This window comes from Acanthochromis polyacanthus, chromosome 19, assembly GCF_021347895.1.
Source record: "Acanthochromis polyacanthus isolate Apoly-LR-REF ecotype Palm Island chromosome 19, KAUST_Apoly_ChrSc, whole genome shotgun sequence".
NCBI classification, from domain to species: domain Eukaryota; kingdom Metazoa; phylum Chordata; class Actinopteri; family Pomacentridae; genus Acanthochromis; species Acanthochromis polyacanthus.
In genome coordinates this window covers 28,323,589-28,342,331 of record NC_067131.1, presented here as the reverse complement: position 1 = coordinate 28,342,331, position 18,743 = coordinate 28,323,589, and the positions used below count along the sequence as shown (strand labels likewise).

The 18,743-nt window shown below is 37.6% G+C and overlaps 1 protein-coding gene across 8 annotated transcripts in view; it reads right to left on the bottom strand.

The window, feature by feature from the left end:
• Positions 1 to 628: 628 nt before the first annotated feature.
• The window catches only part of LOC110960444 (SRC kinase signaling inhibitor 1-like), a 206,479-nt gene continuing 188,364 nt past the window's right edge, over positions 629 to 18,743 (bottom strand). For 7 of the 8 annotated variants that reach the window (XM_051939806.1, XM_051939810.1, XM_051939809.1 and 4 more), the window contains one exon: positions 629 to 17,151. In XM_051939806.1, coding sequence (XP_051795766.1) covers positions 16,999 to 17,151 — 153 coding nt within the window. In that variant the 3' untranslated portion in view covers positions 629 to 16,998. The remainder of the gene's footprint in view (positions 17,152 to 18,743) is intronic. The other variant, XM_051939807.1, reaches the window with a different exon arrangement.

The following is an 18,743-nucleotide window of genomic DNA, read 5'->3' as shown; positions in this document are numbered from 1 at the left end:
TACATATCTTCTCAATTACCATTCATTTGGAGCCAACGGACAAATTCAAGTCACTCTTTTAGCTCCATTTTGGTCTCGACCACCGCTTTTGGTTCTTTGTTGCAATTTTGCAGTTTGTTAATTTTCTCTAATGGGATTCTTAAAAATGGCCAAAACCACAGATTATGGAAGCACAACTGGCATTTCTTTACAGTTTTCATGAATTTGAAGAAATTTACTTCACTTTTAGCTGTTTTCAGTCTCCACCACCACCATCTAAAAATGTTGACGTTTGTTAACTTTCTCTAATGAAATACATCAAAAAGTGCATTAAAATACATAATGGAAAACAACTGTTGACACCAATTTAAGTCACTCTTTTAGCTCCGTTTTTGGTCTCCACCACCATTTTTTCCTAATCTTGCCATTAGATCTATTAAAGTACTTCCAAATACATTATTAAAACATGGCTAATACCAAACTAATCAGAAGCACTTAAACATCAACAACATGTTTATTATGACAGAAATACGATCAATACTTCCACCAGCCACCAGGGGGCGACTGCGATATCTTGGCTTCTCATCTTCATCGGTGTCGCGTCGTCCATCTCGAACAGTCAACAAATGAAGCACGAACAGCCGTCGTGTATAAGAGGGTCACCTTTATTGTCACAAAAACACAACAGGAATGTACAAAAGCAGCAACCTTTTCATTTGATTTTTTCTCACACGAAGCGGCAACTTGTACGTTCCATACACAAAGTTGCGTTGTGTTTTGCACGGTTTAGTTGGTCTTTAGTTATACTGACTTTGTAGTAGTTTTGTCATTCTTCTTCACAATTCACAAACAAACACTTACCCCACACAGCAAGCATCACTCTCAGACTGGATGAAACAGCGTTTAGTTGATATACAATATCATTCAGATATCTTTCTTGACGGTTATAGTAGTCGTTATTTTTCTTTATTCTGACAGTAAAAGGGGCTACCCATTTCGAACATAATACAAAAATCTAGATTACTGTACAATTTTTGTTTACTCTATCATACACTCACAAGTATACACAGAATTATTGACAAGAAAATGAGACCTCTGTTGACCCAGCGTGCAGATTTTCCAGGAATGTATACAGTATGCATGCCATTTTGGAGTAGTAGTTTTTTTTTTTTTTTTAACTTCTATAAAAATTTCACATAAAATCAATTTTGGAATATATTATTTGGGTTTATATACATGATTTAACATCCACAAATGGTTTGGACAATCACACATTCATCAAGAAACCATCAATAAACTGTATAATCTGTGTAGTGTACGCACACTATTGGTTATAATAGAGGATAACAGCTACAAAATGGGGCTTCCTATCAGTGAGGTGATCGTTTTTATGTGCTTTTTATAAATGCGGTGGCACTATTTCAGTCCATCACAACCCTCTGGAGCACCTCCTGGTCTCTACAACAAAGTGTGATCATGGTTTGTTTCATGGTTCAGCAGAAAAAATAAAAGAATCTCCAACGCAGAAAAATAATAATTTACAGAATAAATGTGTTACATGCTTATGAATCCTCTTCTTCAAGTATAAAAATACAAAAAAAGCTTGATTATATAAAACATAGATGACACTTTTCTTTTTACATGTTAATAAAGCGACCTCTTCAAAACAAAAAACTAAATGGTCATATAATATACATACAATTTATCTGTGAAGTGGTTCAGGTTATACTTTAACTGCGTTTTTTTTCTCTATTTCCGTGCTAGCGTTTAATGCTATCTCTGAGGCTACTAATACATTCCATAAATGTAAATACTGATTTAATTTCTGCCAGTGGTATAAATACACACTCAGAGTCAGATTTCCCTGCAGCAGCACAGTGTGCAGGATGATTTATCTCGTCATTTTAGATTCGTTTCACACGACAAAAACCATCATCCGTCATCCCAACTCACTATATTTCTACATTTCTGGGTTTTAATCCGAACTAGCTCACCACATTCAAGGTACCATTAGGAATAAATTATTTTTGGAAGGGTTCAACTCTAAAAAACACAAATTGTTGCAAACAAAATGTGAGTAAAACATCATCTGTGTCCCAGTTTCACACTTTGTACTAACTGTATGTTCTAAATACTGTTACAGTTAGCAAATATTTTGCTGGGAATAAGGAAGAAATTAACATTGTTTTTGCTGGATTTTTAAAGATCAGAATCCTAATTTTACAGGTCTTGTATAATTCAGCTAATTTCCTGAAACTTAGGTAAAATTCTTTCGTGTAGCCGTAAGATATGAGAATAGTTCCAAGAGATTTGCACACAGTTTAAGGCTAATCAAATCAAAATTCTAAATTTTATAAGAGAAAATTGGAAGCTGGAAGACAAAGAATCAAACTAAAATGTGATTTAATCCACAAATGAAGCCTTTCGGAGTATTTTGACATAAAGTGAATTAATTTTGATAGGTTCTACTGACTTTTAGTAATCCCAAATTTCATATATTTCATTCTTGTTGAGATTAATTTGACAAGTTTTGAGGCTTAAACAGAAATAAACGATACAACATGCAGAGCCATAGCTATTATTTTTGACAGGTATTGCGATAGGAGTCAGAATTTTAGTGGGAACTGTGACCATTGGTCAGTCTGTCTGGTAGCAATATTATTTAAAAATGGACAAATGAATTTGGATGAAATTTTCAAGGAAGGTCAGAAATGACACAAGGAGCAAGTGTTTAGATTTTGCCAGTGATGGGGCTTATACAGGGGGTCCTCGACTTAAGTTGGAATTCCCTTCATACGGCGCGACGTAACTGGATTTTAGCCGTAAGTCGGAACTCACATACTGCGATGTACGTGGCTTACAACCAGCACATGTAAACAAAGCTGTCTTCCTCATATTGCGCCGCGTGACGACGTGTTCACCACTCCGCTCTCCAAATAGTTTCCACGCAAATTTGTTTCAATGTTCCAAACGCCATACGTTGGAATGATGAAACAAGACTCTCTTAATAAATTTATGGGCGATGGCAACATAACCACAAAACGCCATAGGTTGAGGATGTTGTAAAGAACCTTTTGTTGTCTGGATCCACAGATTTGTTCAAGATTTGTTAAAGATTTCTGTATCATTGTGAGATAGCTGTAACCATGACAACAAGTGAACACTACATCAGCTGTCTGCTAATGATCACATGATTGTGATCCTACTACCTGTCTCTCAGCTGTTAGGAGCTGGCTATCAACGAATTTCCTGCTCCTGAATTCTGCCAAGACTGAAATGATGGTGATTGGACCTGAAAGTGTTGATCCTCTGCTTGAAGACTTTACTGTCTTTGGATGACTGTGCTATTCATTGTAAAGACAGAGTTAAGAATCTTGGTGTACTCCTTGATAAAACCCTCTCATTTAAATTCCATATTAAAGAGGTGACCAGATTGGCCTTTTTCCACCTCAGAAATATCTCTAAAATCAGACCAAGTCTGTCATTTCAGGATGCTGAGGTCCTAATTCACGCTTTTGTTTCCTCATGGTTGCACTATTGCAATGTCCTTTTATCAGGTCTGCCAATGAAGAGCCTTCATGGTCTGCAGATGGTTCAGAGCGCAGCTCGCGTTCTGACCAGAACAAGTAAATACGAGCATATTGCTCCAGTGCTGGCCTCTCTGCTTTGGCTACAGTTCATGTTAGAGCAGACTTTAAGGTGCTGCTACTAACCTAGAAAATTGTTAATGGAATTGCCCCGTCTTATTTATCCAGCCTGCTGAATCTGTATGTCCCCGCTCGGGGTCTCCGTTCTCAGGGGATTGGACTTCTGAATATCCCGAAGGTCTGTAAAAAGACAGTGGGGGAACGGGCTTTTTCTTTCCGGGCGCCAACATTGTGGAACAGTCTACCTGCTGAAATCAGACAGGCATCGTCCATTAATGTATTTAAAACTAAGCTGAAGACCCACCTCTTTTCTTTTATATATGGATATTAAATTGTTGTTGTCTTTTTTTATTGTTCTATTTTATTGTTTTTATCTGTTTTTACCGTCTTTATCTGTTTTTATTTATCTGTTTTTATTGTTTTTATTTCTGTATACAGCACTTTGATGAAAAGCGGTTTATAAATAAAGTTATTATTATTATTATTATTATTATTACAAATTGACTGCTGAGGACTTATCAGGACTGATCCATCGGAATTCATACAAGAAACAATTGATTAAATTGTGGGGGTGTTTCTGAGTCCATCAACTCCCGCCGCCTGCTACATATTTAGGTCACACAATTTGTTATCCTTACATAACGTGCACATGCATAACACACACTTGTGCTCACCACAAATTATTTTTTTAGTGAAGATTTCTTCTGTCGGAAATGATACGATTGAGCAGCCTTGGCAGAGCACTGCTTTCTCTTTTCTTGTTTAGTATTTGTTGATACCAAGTCCAAATCTGCTACCATTATCATAAATAATATATACTTCAGGTACAATAAAGTTACCATAAAGTGCAACGGGCACCATGACAGATGTTTGTGCTGATTAATGACCTCCAACCAGAAATAATGTGTTTAAGAGCAGCCTGTATGAATAAGGACTAATTCCAGTTACCCAGATCACTTATTTGTTGACTAAAACATCACAAAATAAAAATCATTGATTGATAATACTGCCAATTATTAAGGCAAGTATTTAAACTTTGCATCCAGAATTCACACGATTATGAATAATTTAGAGCTTAACTGTGAATGATAATCATAACAAAAGACTGTAAGCCTGAAATTCTGCAAAGCTTTGAAGTCTCTTCAACCAAACTAGCTTAATAGCTAACTTGACAACGCTAACAGCTGAGCATCAAATTTAACACGGAGCTACTAAAAAGTTTAGCACCAAAAACAAAGACATTTTTCTTCCAAGTTTGTTAAAACTAAAACAGAGCTGAAACCGATGGGAAATATTGGAGCTATATTTGTAGCATCATCAGTAATACGGCACTAGATAAATGCTAATGTTGCTAAGTGCAGTTAGCCGTTAGGTAAAGCGTTAGCCATGTTTACAACTTTAAATGCTGATAAAATTGTATCCGTTTACAACAATAGCGTGACAGCAGATGTAAACAAAGAATGGGGGATCCTATATGTAATAATAACTTCATAAAGTACTTTTATAAACAAAAATTTACAAGAATTCCAAGAAGGCAAAAAAAACAACAGGGAAGCCTGTGAATGATGAATTACAGCGGATGAGATCAAAGTAACTTGATTAGTGACTAAAAATGGCGACTGTTGCTACAAGATGACTATTTTTCAGATATTGTAAATAATGTACTCCCATATTTATGTTCCTAAAGGTCATCTCCAACTCTGCTGCTTACTTTTTCTTTTATCTGTCTCTTACATGTCAATAAAATGCATGGAGTTCACTTTATATTTACCAGTTGCTTATATTTCACAATAAAGGGACAATATTATCTGTTAAAAGCACGACCGGCTGCAGCTGCTGTAAGTAGTTCATGTTGATTTATGTGCTCTGAATGTGAATCAATGTACAATTTATCTGTGAATAATATGAATACTAAGGACAGTCCTGTAATACAGCAGCATGCGTGGACATTATTTAGTATTCTGGCAGCTTTTTTGCTGCTTTATTGTTTGTATATTCTCCTTTTTTAATATGCATACAGACTATTTTGAGTGCTCTTAAATTAGTGTGGAATTGGGACACAGATGTTGTGTTTGGTTACGGTGGAAGATGGATTTGCAGCAAACAAGTTAGAGGTGGATTCCCGACACTGCTTCACGATGCAGGTTCCTCCAAGCGTACAACACAGAGCCACAGTGTGATTAAAGGAGAAATTTCATCATTTTTACACACTCCTGTTTGAGTAATTTGGTGACCTTCAGCTCGTAAAGTCACGCAAACTGTTCAAATGACAAAATCTCACATCTGGGAATCAGGAGTCCAAAAAAAACAGAATGAAGTGAGTACTCACTCCCCATTAGTCCGGCCGAGACCTGAGAGACCTGAGAAGCAGACAGAGGATGAAAAAGGGGCAAAGCAAGAAGTAGAGGAGAAAGAAAAAGAAGTCGGCTCACGGACCAAAAGAAGCAGTGAAGGGAAACGTCAGCGAAACTGATGATGATTGGCCAGATCAGCGAGCGGCGCTTCAGCTGTGACAGCGACGGCGACAAAAAGCTCAGCTCTGCCCCGAGTACAAGCAAAGCAGGGAGGGAGGAGATTCGAGAGCAAACAAAAGGAAAAATTTGAATGGGAACGAGAAGCAGTGAGAGGGAGGGGAAAAGGAACAAAAAGACAAAAATGAAAATTTACAAACAGACAAATGTATTTCAAGTTTGTTTTTTGTTGTTAAATGTTTCATCTGTGAGTTATGAGATGCCACCACGCGCTACCAAGACTCCATCTGATTGGACGACGGTGCATCGGCGTGACGACGGTCCTTGTGCTCGCGGTAAGATGATGAAGATGATGAGGAAGATGTGTCGAGCTGCAAACAGCCAGAAAATACGATCACAGAGCTGCTGTCAGAGCTGGGAGACACAAAACCTGAACAGATTCAGATTTTTTTCTTGTTCTTCTGCTTCTTTTTTTCTGCTTTTGCTGTGGCATGCAGAGTGAGGAAGGAAATGTAGAGATCGAAGGAAGCAAGGACAGGAGACAAGTAAAGAAGGAAGAGGTGAGGAAAACAGGGAAGCAAGCAAAGGTAAAATAAGAAGAGGAAACAAGGAAGGAGATAAGAAGATGAACAGAGGAAATAAGGACAGAAAGGAAGAAAAGATGAATTTGAAGTGGTGAAAGGAATGGTTGGAAGATCAAAAGGAGATAGGGAAAGGAAAGAAGAAAAGATATACAGAAAGAAAAGTGGTAAGGAGTCAAAAGGAGAGGAAATGAGGAAAGGGAAAAGGGTGTAAATCAGGGATAAGGAGAAAAAAGAAAGATTGAAGACAAGGAAATGAGATAAGGACAGAAAAGGAGATAAGGACAATAGAAATGAAATAAAGGTCAGATTAGGAGAGGAGAGAGGAGATAAGGAAAGGAGTGAAAACAAGGAAAGGATATGAGATAAGACAAGGAGATGAGGTAAGGAAGGGAGATTAAAAAGGATATATGAAAGGGAAAAATGGAACGAAAGAATGATGAGGAGAAAAAAGGAGATAAGATAAGGAAAGGAGAGAAGATAAGATACAAAAAGGAGAAAGGAAATAAGGAATGATAGAAAATGAGGAAAGGAGATGAGATAAGGAAAGAAGAGGAGATATGAAAAGGGAAAAGGGATGAAGCAGAGATAAGGAGAAAAAAGAAGATAAGGAAAGGAGACGAGAAAGGGAAATAAGAAAAGGAGAGAAAATGAGGAAAGGAGATGAGACAAGGAAAGCAGATAGCAAAAAAGGTGAAGCGATAAAGAAAGGAGAAGAGAAAAGGAGATGACAAAGAAATGAGAGTAGATAAGAAAAGGAGAGAAGGCAAGAAAAGGACACAGGATTAGGAAAGTAGAAGAGATAAAAGGATAGAAGATAAGGAAATAAGAGATAAGGATGGGAGAGAGGAGATACAAAGGAGATAAGGAAAGGAAAGGACATGAGGAAAATAGAGAAGATGAGAAAGTTGAGACAAGAAACAGAGAGGAGATAAGGAAAGGACAGAAAATGAGGAAAGGAGATGATAAAAAAGGCAACGAGATAAAATGTAAGGAGATGAGAAAAGGAGATGACATAAGGAAAGGAAAGGAGATAAGAAAGGAGATATGAAAAGGGGAAGAGATAAGAAAAGGAGATAAGATTAGGAAAGTAGAAGCGATAAAAGGAGACAAGATAAGGAAAAGAGGGAAAAAAAGAGTGAAGAGATAGGAAAATGAAAGGAGGTAAGAACAAGGAGACAAGATTATGAATGCAGAAGAGATAGAAAGAGATAAGGAGAGAACACAAGATAGACAAAGAAAAGGAAAAGTTAGAACAGAAAAAATAAGGAGGAAAAAAACAAGGAAATGGTAGAAAGAAGATGGAGGAGGGACAGGAGGAAAAGTAGAGATAAAGTAAAGGAGAAGAGTTGGATGAAGGAAATGAGGGGTGAAACGGAAGGAAACAGGAGGAGGAATCTCTTCTATATCCTATCTATCCATCTAGTGTGTTTCTCTCTGACCACAGCTCTGTCTTGGTCGAATCTTCCGGCTGTTGCTGAGAAAATATCTGATGTTTCTGTAAATTACAGCAGCAGCAGGAAACTCCTCTGTGAGCCAAACAAACAAACCAAGTGGAAAAACTAGTGATGCTGCTGATGGACCAGTGAACATCTTCCTCCATCACACCTCCACGGACCTCACAGAAGGTTCGTTCATCCTCAAAGATACATCAGGAAGATTAATTACGGTTTACAGCAGGAAGACAAGGACATCGGGTAAATTCAGGGCTCAAAGAGTTTATCACAACTCGAGTTTCATTTTGTGCATTTTGTTCATTTTTAAATAACTTTGGAGATCTGCCAACATCTCAGTCTTCCTGTAAACAGACAACTCACTACAAAAATAAACTTTACTGATAGAAATGTAGCTCTGAAAGTCATCAGCAACTAAAAGCAAACAAATGAAATTAACTGCAATGATAAGGTTATGATGTTAAGTTGTAATTAAAGTATCTTCCAATTCTCCTTTTATTTTTGTGCATCATGTATCTACACAAAACCTTTGCACGTTAATCTGATTTCATCATTTTTGTAATTTACATTTTCTCTCAAGACATTCTCACAAAATTGAGAATATTTTTCAATTTTGTGTAATTTGCTGATGTTATACTGTACAAATGTGCATAAACAAACATATAATGGAAACACGACTCATAGTTATCATTCATTTAGAGCCATACTACAAATTTTAATCACTTTTTTCGCTCCGTTTTGATCTTAACCAACATATTTTTTTTCTACTTGTGCTAATTTTGCTAACCTTTTCTAATGCAATACTTTAAAAAGTGCAAAAAAAGATGCTCTGTAAACAGAGTTATTGACATGTCTTCACAGTATTCATTAATTTGGAGCCACATATTAATTTAAGTGACTCTTGTAGCTCTGTTTTTGGTCTCCACCACCAATTTTTTCTAATTTTCCCATTTCAGTTGAGCTTTTCTGATGCAATATTTCTAAAATGCATGGAAATGTCCGTTGGAAACACTTTTATTGCCATATCTTCATTGTTACAATTCATTTAGAGCTCACTGACTATTTTTTTAGCTCTGATTTTGGTCTCCACCACCAACTTTTTTTCTAATTTTGCTGTTTCTATATAACTTGTTCTGCTACCACGGTGTGTTCTGCTGCCTCCAAGTAGCAAAAAAACAAAACAAAACAAAACTCAAAGCTAGGAATAAATGTAAACACTGGTGTGGAAATGCAATACCTTCAATGCTGCCTTAAAATGAAGGCAGGGTTGCACATGTGTTCTGTATTTTATGAAGGTTTTATTCGGCAAAAAATAGTGAATAGAATAAAATCTATTCAGATTATCTTCTCAAGAGTGAGGAGTCATATTAAACATTTTATTTCGGTCTATTCAGGGTATAAATCGGTTTACCTTACTTGATAAAGAGGGTTTAAATGTCTTTAAATAGTTGGAAAAATCTTTAAACACAAAATATTAACACCTAAAAACTTAAAATTTTAAATATTTCTAGTTCATTCGTTGCATTTGTATATTATATTCATTGTCTTGTTCAATGAGCAACGTCTGCCACGTAAACAATCTGCAGACTAATTAATTTTTAGCTTCAGCTGCCTGCAAATATTGAAAGCTGAATTCAAACAGAGAACAAAAAGATAAATTTTCCTCTAAAATGTGTTTTGTTTGGAGATAAAACCAAAAGTGAGCCCACTTGAAATGCAGGTAATGATTCCTTGTTGCACAGAAAAGCTGCACGAACACAATTACAGCAAGAAGTTGAAGCAGAAACTGATATTTAAACCTTCATGTTGGTTTTCTTTAACAAATAAAATCAGCTAACGTGGAGGTTTGTTTACAACTTAAATGTGTTTCTTGCCTCATCAGATTCCTAGTAACTCCTATTTCTACAACAAAATGAAACCCAAATCGTGGTAAACCACAATTATCCTTTGGAGTATGAATCCTCAGCACTATAATGTCTCTAAAGATCAAAACAGAATCTGAGTACGTGGATCAGAATGTGGATTCTCTGCAGAGTAAAGATGCCTGGAGAACAATGCTGCCCTGCACATCGTCTGTCGCTGTGTGGAAACGAGGGGGAAGAATCGGAGTTTGACAACAGCTGAAGTTGAACCATGAAAAGAAACAGTTTGAGGTGACGAGGTGCTGCTGGAGCCTAAGGGGGGGACGATGCTACATCTGAGGAACAAAAGGACGAGCAGAGACGTCTACACCGCCCAGCCAAGAAAAGGGATTTTAAAGCGCTCCGCCTTTTTTGTGCAGCACAGCAGCAGCTTCTCAGTCAAACTCATAAAATAAACAACACACAAAGTGCAACTACGCCACTGTTTGTGACAAAAACAAGCCTGAACAGGATAAGAAAATGATAACTCTTGTCATTTTGAGATAAAATATGACAGTTTTGGTCACATATCCTGTAGATGTTGCTGTCTAATAGTCAGGAGAAACTTGACACCACCATTCAAAGGCAAAGCATCATAAATACAAGAACAGTGCATTAAATAAAGGCTGCAAAGCTGTAATTTTACTCCCTTTAGAGTGATTATTTTTACCTCTTTTACATAAATCATTGTGAAACAACCTTCATAATATCTATCAACATTAAATACTACACTCTGCTTCCAGGTAACCTTCACTGAATTCAATGAAAAATGTTCTTTCATCGCTATTGTCCATTTTTAACTAGACTGTTCAATAAAATAAATGTTATTTTGATTATTTTATGCCTGCAGCTCATAGAAAGTAGGTTCTATAAGTCTGAGTGCAATTTCTAGCATTCATATTTAACTGAATATAAGAATAAAAATCAACAATTTATAACACCAAAAGTTATCAATAGCAGGTAATGAGAAATAGACCTGCAGTTAATGGCTATTTCTATTGTTGCTTAATTTGTTGATGATTTTCTTGATTAATAGACCCTTTAATGACCCACGTCACGAATGACGTCACAGCTTTAGCTGGAGGCAAAAGGGGAAGCCCGCGGCCGTGACCGAAAGGCGAAAGACTGAGGGACTAGGCTCTATCAACTTTTCTAAAATGTCGTCCTGCTGTGTTTTTGGATGCCAGAATAGGAGGAATGACATTGGCGAACGCAAATTAAAGTTTTATAGGATTCCACCGAACACTCGTGCTCAGAGGGAACGAAGACAGTTGTGGTTAAATGCACTGAGGCTAAAAGACTGGACAGAGACGATCAGCTGCAGTCAATTCCAGCCGTTTTCAGTACAAAAAATTGCTAAAATTCTATTTGTAAATAAAAAATATGACGAGAAATACAGGGAATATTGGACGCGCATCGCGAGGTGCATTTCCTCGAAAACGACCGATTCGGGGATTTTACACCGACTTCAAGACATGTTTTGGACAAAATAGTTTACTGGCTTGTGTCGTCTGGATGTCCAAGGTTGGATTATGGCCGTTTTTTGTGGAATATTTTCATCTGTGTGTAATAATGAACCCGGAAATGTGAGTTGCGTCGTGTACGTTGAAGCCGTGTACAGAGAAAGGATGGATGGATATTCGTTGTTTGTCGGACAAATGTGTTTATATTACCCGCTGTGGTAATCACATCTGAAAGTGGTTTATACCGGTGGATTCATGAGAATCTAAGCTTTCCATCGGCGCATAGTGTTTATATAATCGCGTTTGCAGCCTTCGGACATTCTTTAAATTCCTATGCAAATTAGTAAGTGTACCGCCGGCGGTACACTGAAGTTTAACGGGTTAAAAATGCTCGAGTTTGCAGCGCAAACTCCCAGCGCAAACTATATACTCCCAGTCCCGCTTGACTTCTCGCTCAGCTTTTGCCTCCAGCATAAGCCCCGCCCACAAAAAAACGTCACAATGTTTGTAAACAAATAAAGGGTCTATTGCTTAGTATTTTGGCTTATTAAATGTCTAAAATAATCATGAAAAATGTTTCCCAAAACTGAAGATTACATCCTAAAATGTCTTTTGTTCACAAAAAAAGAGAAAATATTCAAATTTAAGAGGCTGCAATCAGAGAATTTTCTTTAAACATTACTTGAACCGATTACTTGATTGTCAGAATAGTTGGAGAATAATTCAGTCAATCCTTGCAGCGCTACTGCCAGGCTAGCTAGCTTCAGGTTAGCGTTAGCAGGTGTTTAGCTGTGGTTTTATATGACTGCATTCAATGCCAGCTAAATTAACACCTTGCCCAGTTACTTTATGTGGAAAAAAATACAAAATGTTTTTTTAAAAGTTCATTAAATTTGGTCATTTTCAGTTAGAATTGAAAACTAGTCAAAAATCTAGACGTTCACATTTAGCTTTAGCCCACGTTAGCTGCAGAGATTACAAAGTCAATTTAAGAGGCAACAAAATCATAAAACTGTGATTTTCTTCTTAAAACATTACTCAGACCGATTATTTGATTGTCAGAATAGTTGGCCATTAATTCAATAGTTGACTAGTTGATTAATTCTTGCAGCTCTACTACTAAGCTAGCTAGCTTCAGGTTAGCTTTAGCAGGTGTTTAGCTGTGGTTTTGCATGACTGCATTCAATATTAGCTGAATTAATGTGTCACCCAGTTACTGTATGTGGAATAAAAATACATAAAAATAAAAAAAGTTCAATAAATTGGGTCATTTACAGTTACAATTGTAAACTAATCAAAAATCTACACATTTAGCTTTAGCTAGCATTAGCCGCAAAGATACCGGATTATACAGCCAGAATGCTGCAGCTACACAGGTACAGATATTCGCTTTTAGCTCCATTTTATATTTTATTGTAAGTCTGGAACACTGTTTTTAAATAAAGTACATATTTTAATGCCAGAATAATTCTAATTATACAATCAAAGTAGTTTTATTAAGGTTGTTAAACCTATATGTATTAATTGTGTTTTGCCTTTGAAGTGGATTTTACTGCATCTTTTACCCATAATAGGACATGAGTGAAAACATACTAAATATTAATAAAAATGCAATTACAATGGCTGAGAGTCTAACTTCTGATCAATGTATATAACAGTTTTTACTTCTTTGTATTTAACGGTCAGATTTATTGGACACGTGGGGCTTCATTTGTGCAGTGCAGAGATGCTTTAAATCTCTATAATTACTCGTCTGTATGTTTAAGCTACAATTCTACAGATAAACCCAGCTTGTGATGACAGTTTAACAGGATAATGGAAGAGAATAATAATAACACCGTGTTTGATGACATTATCTCAAATCATATCCGTGTTAAAGACAGAATAATATTTGCTTTCAGGCTTCGTCTGGATAAAATCATGAATTTTTAAAAAGCAAAAATGGAAATGAATAAACTTGGTTAATATTCAGACCAGTTGAGGACACAGTCTGAATATTAATCATCGCTGAGTGTTTGTGGAGGAAGTCGCCCAGATGGCGTTGCGTATCAAGTGGAGGTCAGACACGTTAGCCATGTGCTAACGGCTGTTGCTGCTAATGTGAGGTATTGTATAAGATGCCGTCCTTTCTCATACACGAATCTAACATTTACATATCAAACCACACCTGGGCTCACGTGGACGAGCTGCTTTCAGTGTTAAATCCATTAATTAATCAAACCACGACCCTGAAAATGGCTCCAAATGTGGCTAAAAATGGAGCTGAGGACTGGGGGTGAAGATGAGGCCGCCTGGCTGAGCTGGATCTGTGTCCCTTTTATTTTCTGAAAGCCTTTTTTGTTAAAAAGAGGACGGTGTCCGAGGTCCGAGGCAGCCAGGAGCGTCTGCAGCAGCAGATAAGACGAGTGGAGCTTCACATCTAACCGCCGGCTTTAGGATTCACCAGCTGAGAGTTTAACCTGCTGCTCACACTGACCGGCCTCCTTCATCTCACCTGAAGCTCAATGTGTGTTCAGCAACAAACTGGTGGTTTAAATACTCAGTTTTGATTCTTATAACACTGCTGGAGGGTCATTTGAAGTCGGTGGTTTAACCGTCTGAACCCCAACGTGTTTCAGCAGATATGAAACACAATTTAACTTTAAAAACTGGCGAAATTACACCATTTATCAGAACAGAAAACTGTAAAAATTCATCTGTGATTTAGCGTTCTGCCAGCAAAATTATCCCAATCTAAAGTTAAAATTGTGATATTTCAACATAATCAAAATCACTTTATTCTACAAGTCTTTAGAAATTCACCAAAAATGATCCATTTGCACTAAACGGGTTCTGTAAAAAGTGAATAATTCTGTGCTTGTCAGTGCAAATAAAACATGACTGACTCAGCTGAGACCAACAGTCATGCGGCAAAAATTCAGAGTTTTTGGCTGAACTGCAGGTAGCGTTTATACAAAGCAGATATCAAATTGTAAGTAATTATCTGTAGAATACAGAGTCACAATAGAATCACAATTACTTCCACAATCGGTAATATCTGTGGACATTTGGAGAGTTTTTGGGCATGTTATTTCTATTGTATTTTAAATTTTTCAAATAAATTAAAGAAAGTCATCTTCTATTCTTCCTTTTTCATGATATATGCCCTTCTAATTGCGTCATCCTTTACAGACGTCATGTTTCTGAGTTCTCTCTACATGTTCACGGTTGTTTTGTTTCCGCAGAGGTGCAGGACTTTATGTTGGAGTGAAAAATGAGTCCACAGAGAGGAAAAACGCACAAAAAATGATCAGAAACTGTTCAGGGTTCAGAGGGTTAACAAATCACTGCGACAGCGCTCTTGTAATAGCGTTGGGAAAAAGACAGCATCATCAGCAAAACCTTTTATATTCGATGTGCAGGCTGCAGCTTGGAGGTTCTAGTTTATTGTAGTGAAAGGAATTTTGAAAATGCAGACATGAGGATAGTGGAAGAGGAGAATATGGCATGAAGTCTGTGGCAGAAACTGAAGATTTATACCCTCAATCTACAATTAATCAGTCAGAATTGCTTGGAAGCAAGTCGCCTTTCTGCATAAAAATAATGAAACTGGTATAATTTAATGGCCAACATAACTGGTTTTAGAACTGTGCAAAGTCAGTAATGCAGCTGTTGCCTTCACACTATAGGAGTTTAATTAAAGTGCAGCAGTCTGTGCTGGTCAGATGCTTTTAGTTGTTGGAGCTTCCTGGTAATAAGTACCAAATACACACAAAACTCTGGTTTGCAAAGATTAAATCAAAAATGCACTGAAATGTTATTTTTTGTGAATCGATTCAGTAGGAAGTAAAATTCTTACGTAAATCTTGTTGTTTTGTGTCCAATCTCGAGTGATTTCATGCAGCATTTTCTCATTCAAGTCCTGGTGACACGTGGTTACAGTATTGTAGATAATCAGGGCATCAGCAACCATGAGAAAATCAAGTGAAACTGTTTGTTCCTTCCTCATTCAAACCAACAGCTGAGTCTGGACGTTTATTTAAAGTCTGTGTGTGCAGGAAGGGGATTACCAGGGCATTTGTGGGAGGAAAGAAATGTTAGAAGTGTAATTTTCAACAATTAATAGCTACAAATGTTGCATTTCTCTGTTATATATAAATATAAAGTGAGTAATGTAGGATTTGGGGGTTTTGGTTGGACGACACAAGACACTGAAAGAGGCCATCTTGGGATGAATGACGTGTTTTTCGCTATTTTTAGACCAAACAATTAAGAAGTGAAAATAATTGGTGAATTAATTGAATCATTAATCAAAAACAAGGCTAATAGGTTCAGCTATAGTTGGAAAAAATACTCCATTGGTTTGATTTCGCAGAATATATTTCGTCTTCTGGGCTTCATGATCGAGAGCCAGTAAGCTGATAAGATGGAAGCTCAATATTGAATTATTTACTGTAAATTTTAGCTTCTAAATTTAATCACTACAAGCTGAGATCGGATTTTGAATTTTTAGATGCAAAAACGACCAACTTGCATCCAAATGTTTTAACGCTGGCCAATTTTCCAGAATATTGGGATTTTTTAAGGGAAATCATTTACATTTTTTAAACCTGAAATTAACTTGAAACTGAATATTTCATTGCTATAAATCCACTCAGCCTCTTTTCTCAGATACACACAAGATTTAAATCCTTGCTGCCTTTCTTTGCTTTGATATGTATCCTGTTTTCTGTTTTCCTCCACTGCTCTCCTTTAAATTTGCTCCCAGCAGACATTAAACTAAAATCTACAAAACCATCCTTCTGTAACCTTCCACCTTCTTCCTCCGTCTTGTCGTCTTACAGAACAAGTCGTGACCTTACAGCTGTTAAAAGGAAAGCAACGCAGCTTAATGGACTGGCCTCTTGGCTGGAATGTGAACCTTTCAGGCTGTTTATTACCAAGAACGCCGACGTCTGAAACACCTTCTGACTGCTGCTGCCTGCTAACCTCCAGGTTTGAAAGATGGGTGATAGAAAAAGAGCAGCACGAGGTAATTAATGGATGAGAAGACGGGAGGATGAGGGGGAGAAAACGTGGCTGGATCAGGGTGAAACATCCTCACTTCGACCTTGAGATGTGAAATCACTCCGTGGCATTACTGGAGATTATTCCGCATGATGGGAGGCAAAAAGGATGAACAGATGTGACTATTATGATAAAGCTAGTCTGATCAGTCACAAGCACCACCAAGACCCTTCCTCAGGAAATCAAAACATCGACAGACTCGTACGACAAAGAACTTGATCTCTAAGCAAGCTAGGTTAGATCCAGTAACTCAAATGTCAAAACACACATCAAGAAGTGGTAAAAATCTGAAGATAGCTCCCCTCTGGTTAGCGTGTGATCTCGAATCGTCTGCTGGTTCGGCCTAATGCAGTTTTTTTTTCTCGTCTCGCAGGAGTCACAGAGGGGAAAGTTTCCTTTGAAGTGACGGCAGAGAAGAAGAGGAAGAGGAAGAGGCAGACGGAGCGTCAGAGGTTTTTAGAAGTGGAATACCTGCTGCTGGCCCTGGACTTTGGGGAAATCCTCTTTCTGCTTGCGGGTCTTGGGCCTCTCCAGGCTGCCTTGTTGGAGATGTTTGAGCCGGGCTGCGACGGTCGGACCCTTCGTCGGGCCTGGAGAGTTACTGCTGTTCTGTAGGAGCAAGAAAGAACAAGTTTTAATGAAAGAGTAATTTTTTTTATTATTCCTAGAACTATTTCAATTCCATTCATCCATCCATCCATCACTTTAATTCTCATTAGGGTCGCCTAGATAATTTAGCGTCACCAGTTAACCTCAGCATGTTTTTGGACTGTGAGAGGAAGTAAGAATACCTGAAAAAAACTCACGCATGCACAGGGAGAACATGCAAACTCCATGCAGAAAGATCCCAGGCCGGGACACAAACCGGGGATCTTCTAGCTACGAGGTGATGGGCTAATGGGTACATGTATGCAAATTTGCTAATAGATGTATTGTTTTATTTTAAATTGTGGTTTAGTGGTTGGTGAACTATGTGTCCTTGTAAACTGCCTCACTAAAGATTACCCTTCAAATAAAAAATAGTCTCTCTCTCAAGCATATAAACATTTATGTCTTGGGAGGTCCACTTATCTATATATATATTGCCCTTTATCTTTTTATTAGCTTCATAAATACTTGCACATACACAGTGACTATAAAAATTATTCACTCCCTTTGCAAGTTGTCTACTTTAATGGCTTTTCAACACTGAACGTGGCCTGTATGATCAGGCTGTATTCACAGAAACCTACCAAAAAGAGTCTTCCATGTCAAAGTGAAAACTGATTTCTACAAAGAAATGTCAAGTAATCCAAAATAGTAAACATAAAATAAGGGATTAGATTAAATGTTCACCACATTAAGGTCACTATTTAGTAGATAAACGTTTGGCTGCAGTTCCATCATTTAGCCTTTTTGGATACGTTTCCATCAGATTAAACATCTGGACGCCCAATTTATTTTTTGTACAACAGCTCAAATTCTGTCAGGTTCCACAGGGATCAGTAATGAAATGATCTTTTTAAGTCTAGCCACAAATCCTCAGTGGGATTGAGGTCTGGACTCTGACTGCAGAACTTTCACCTTGTTGTCTTTAAACCATTTCTGAGGATCTCTGGCTTCTGGATGGAAATCAGATCTTCTCCAAGTCTCGGTTCTCTTCAGGCTCATCAGGTTGTCCTCCAGGATTACTGTACCTTCTACTTTTACAAGCCTTGCAGGACCAGCTGCTTAGAAACATTATGATACTGCTACCACCGTGCTTCACAATAGGGATGGTGTGTTTATGAAGATATGCAGCATTGAATGTCTACCAAACAAAGCTTCTAGTCTAATGACTAAAAAGCTCCATCCTGGTCTCCTCAGATCAAATAAACTTCTTCCAGGTGACTTCAGAGTCTCCACGTGTCTTCTGGTGAACTCCAGTCCAGATTTAATTTTTTCCATCAGAGTCTTTCTCTTTGTCTCCATAAAGCTTTGACTGGTGAAGAGCAGACATAAGTTGTATGAACAGTCTCTCCCATCTCAGCTGCTGAAGCTTGTAACTCCTTCAGAGGAGTCATGGGTGTCTTGGTGGCCTCCCTCACTAGTCTCTCTTGTAACTCCTTCAGAGGAGTCATGGGTGTCTTGGTGGCCTCCCTCACTAGTCTCTCTTGTAACTCCTTCAGAGGAGTCATGGGTGTCTTGGTGGCCTCCCTCACTAGTCTCTCTTGTAACTCCTT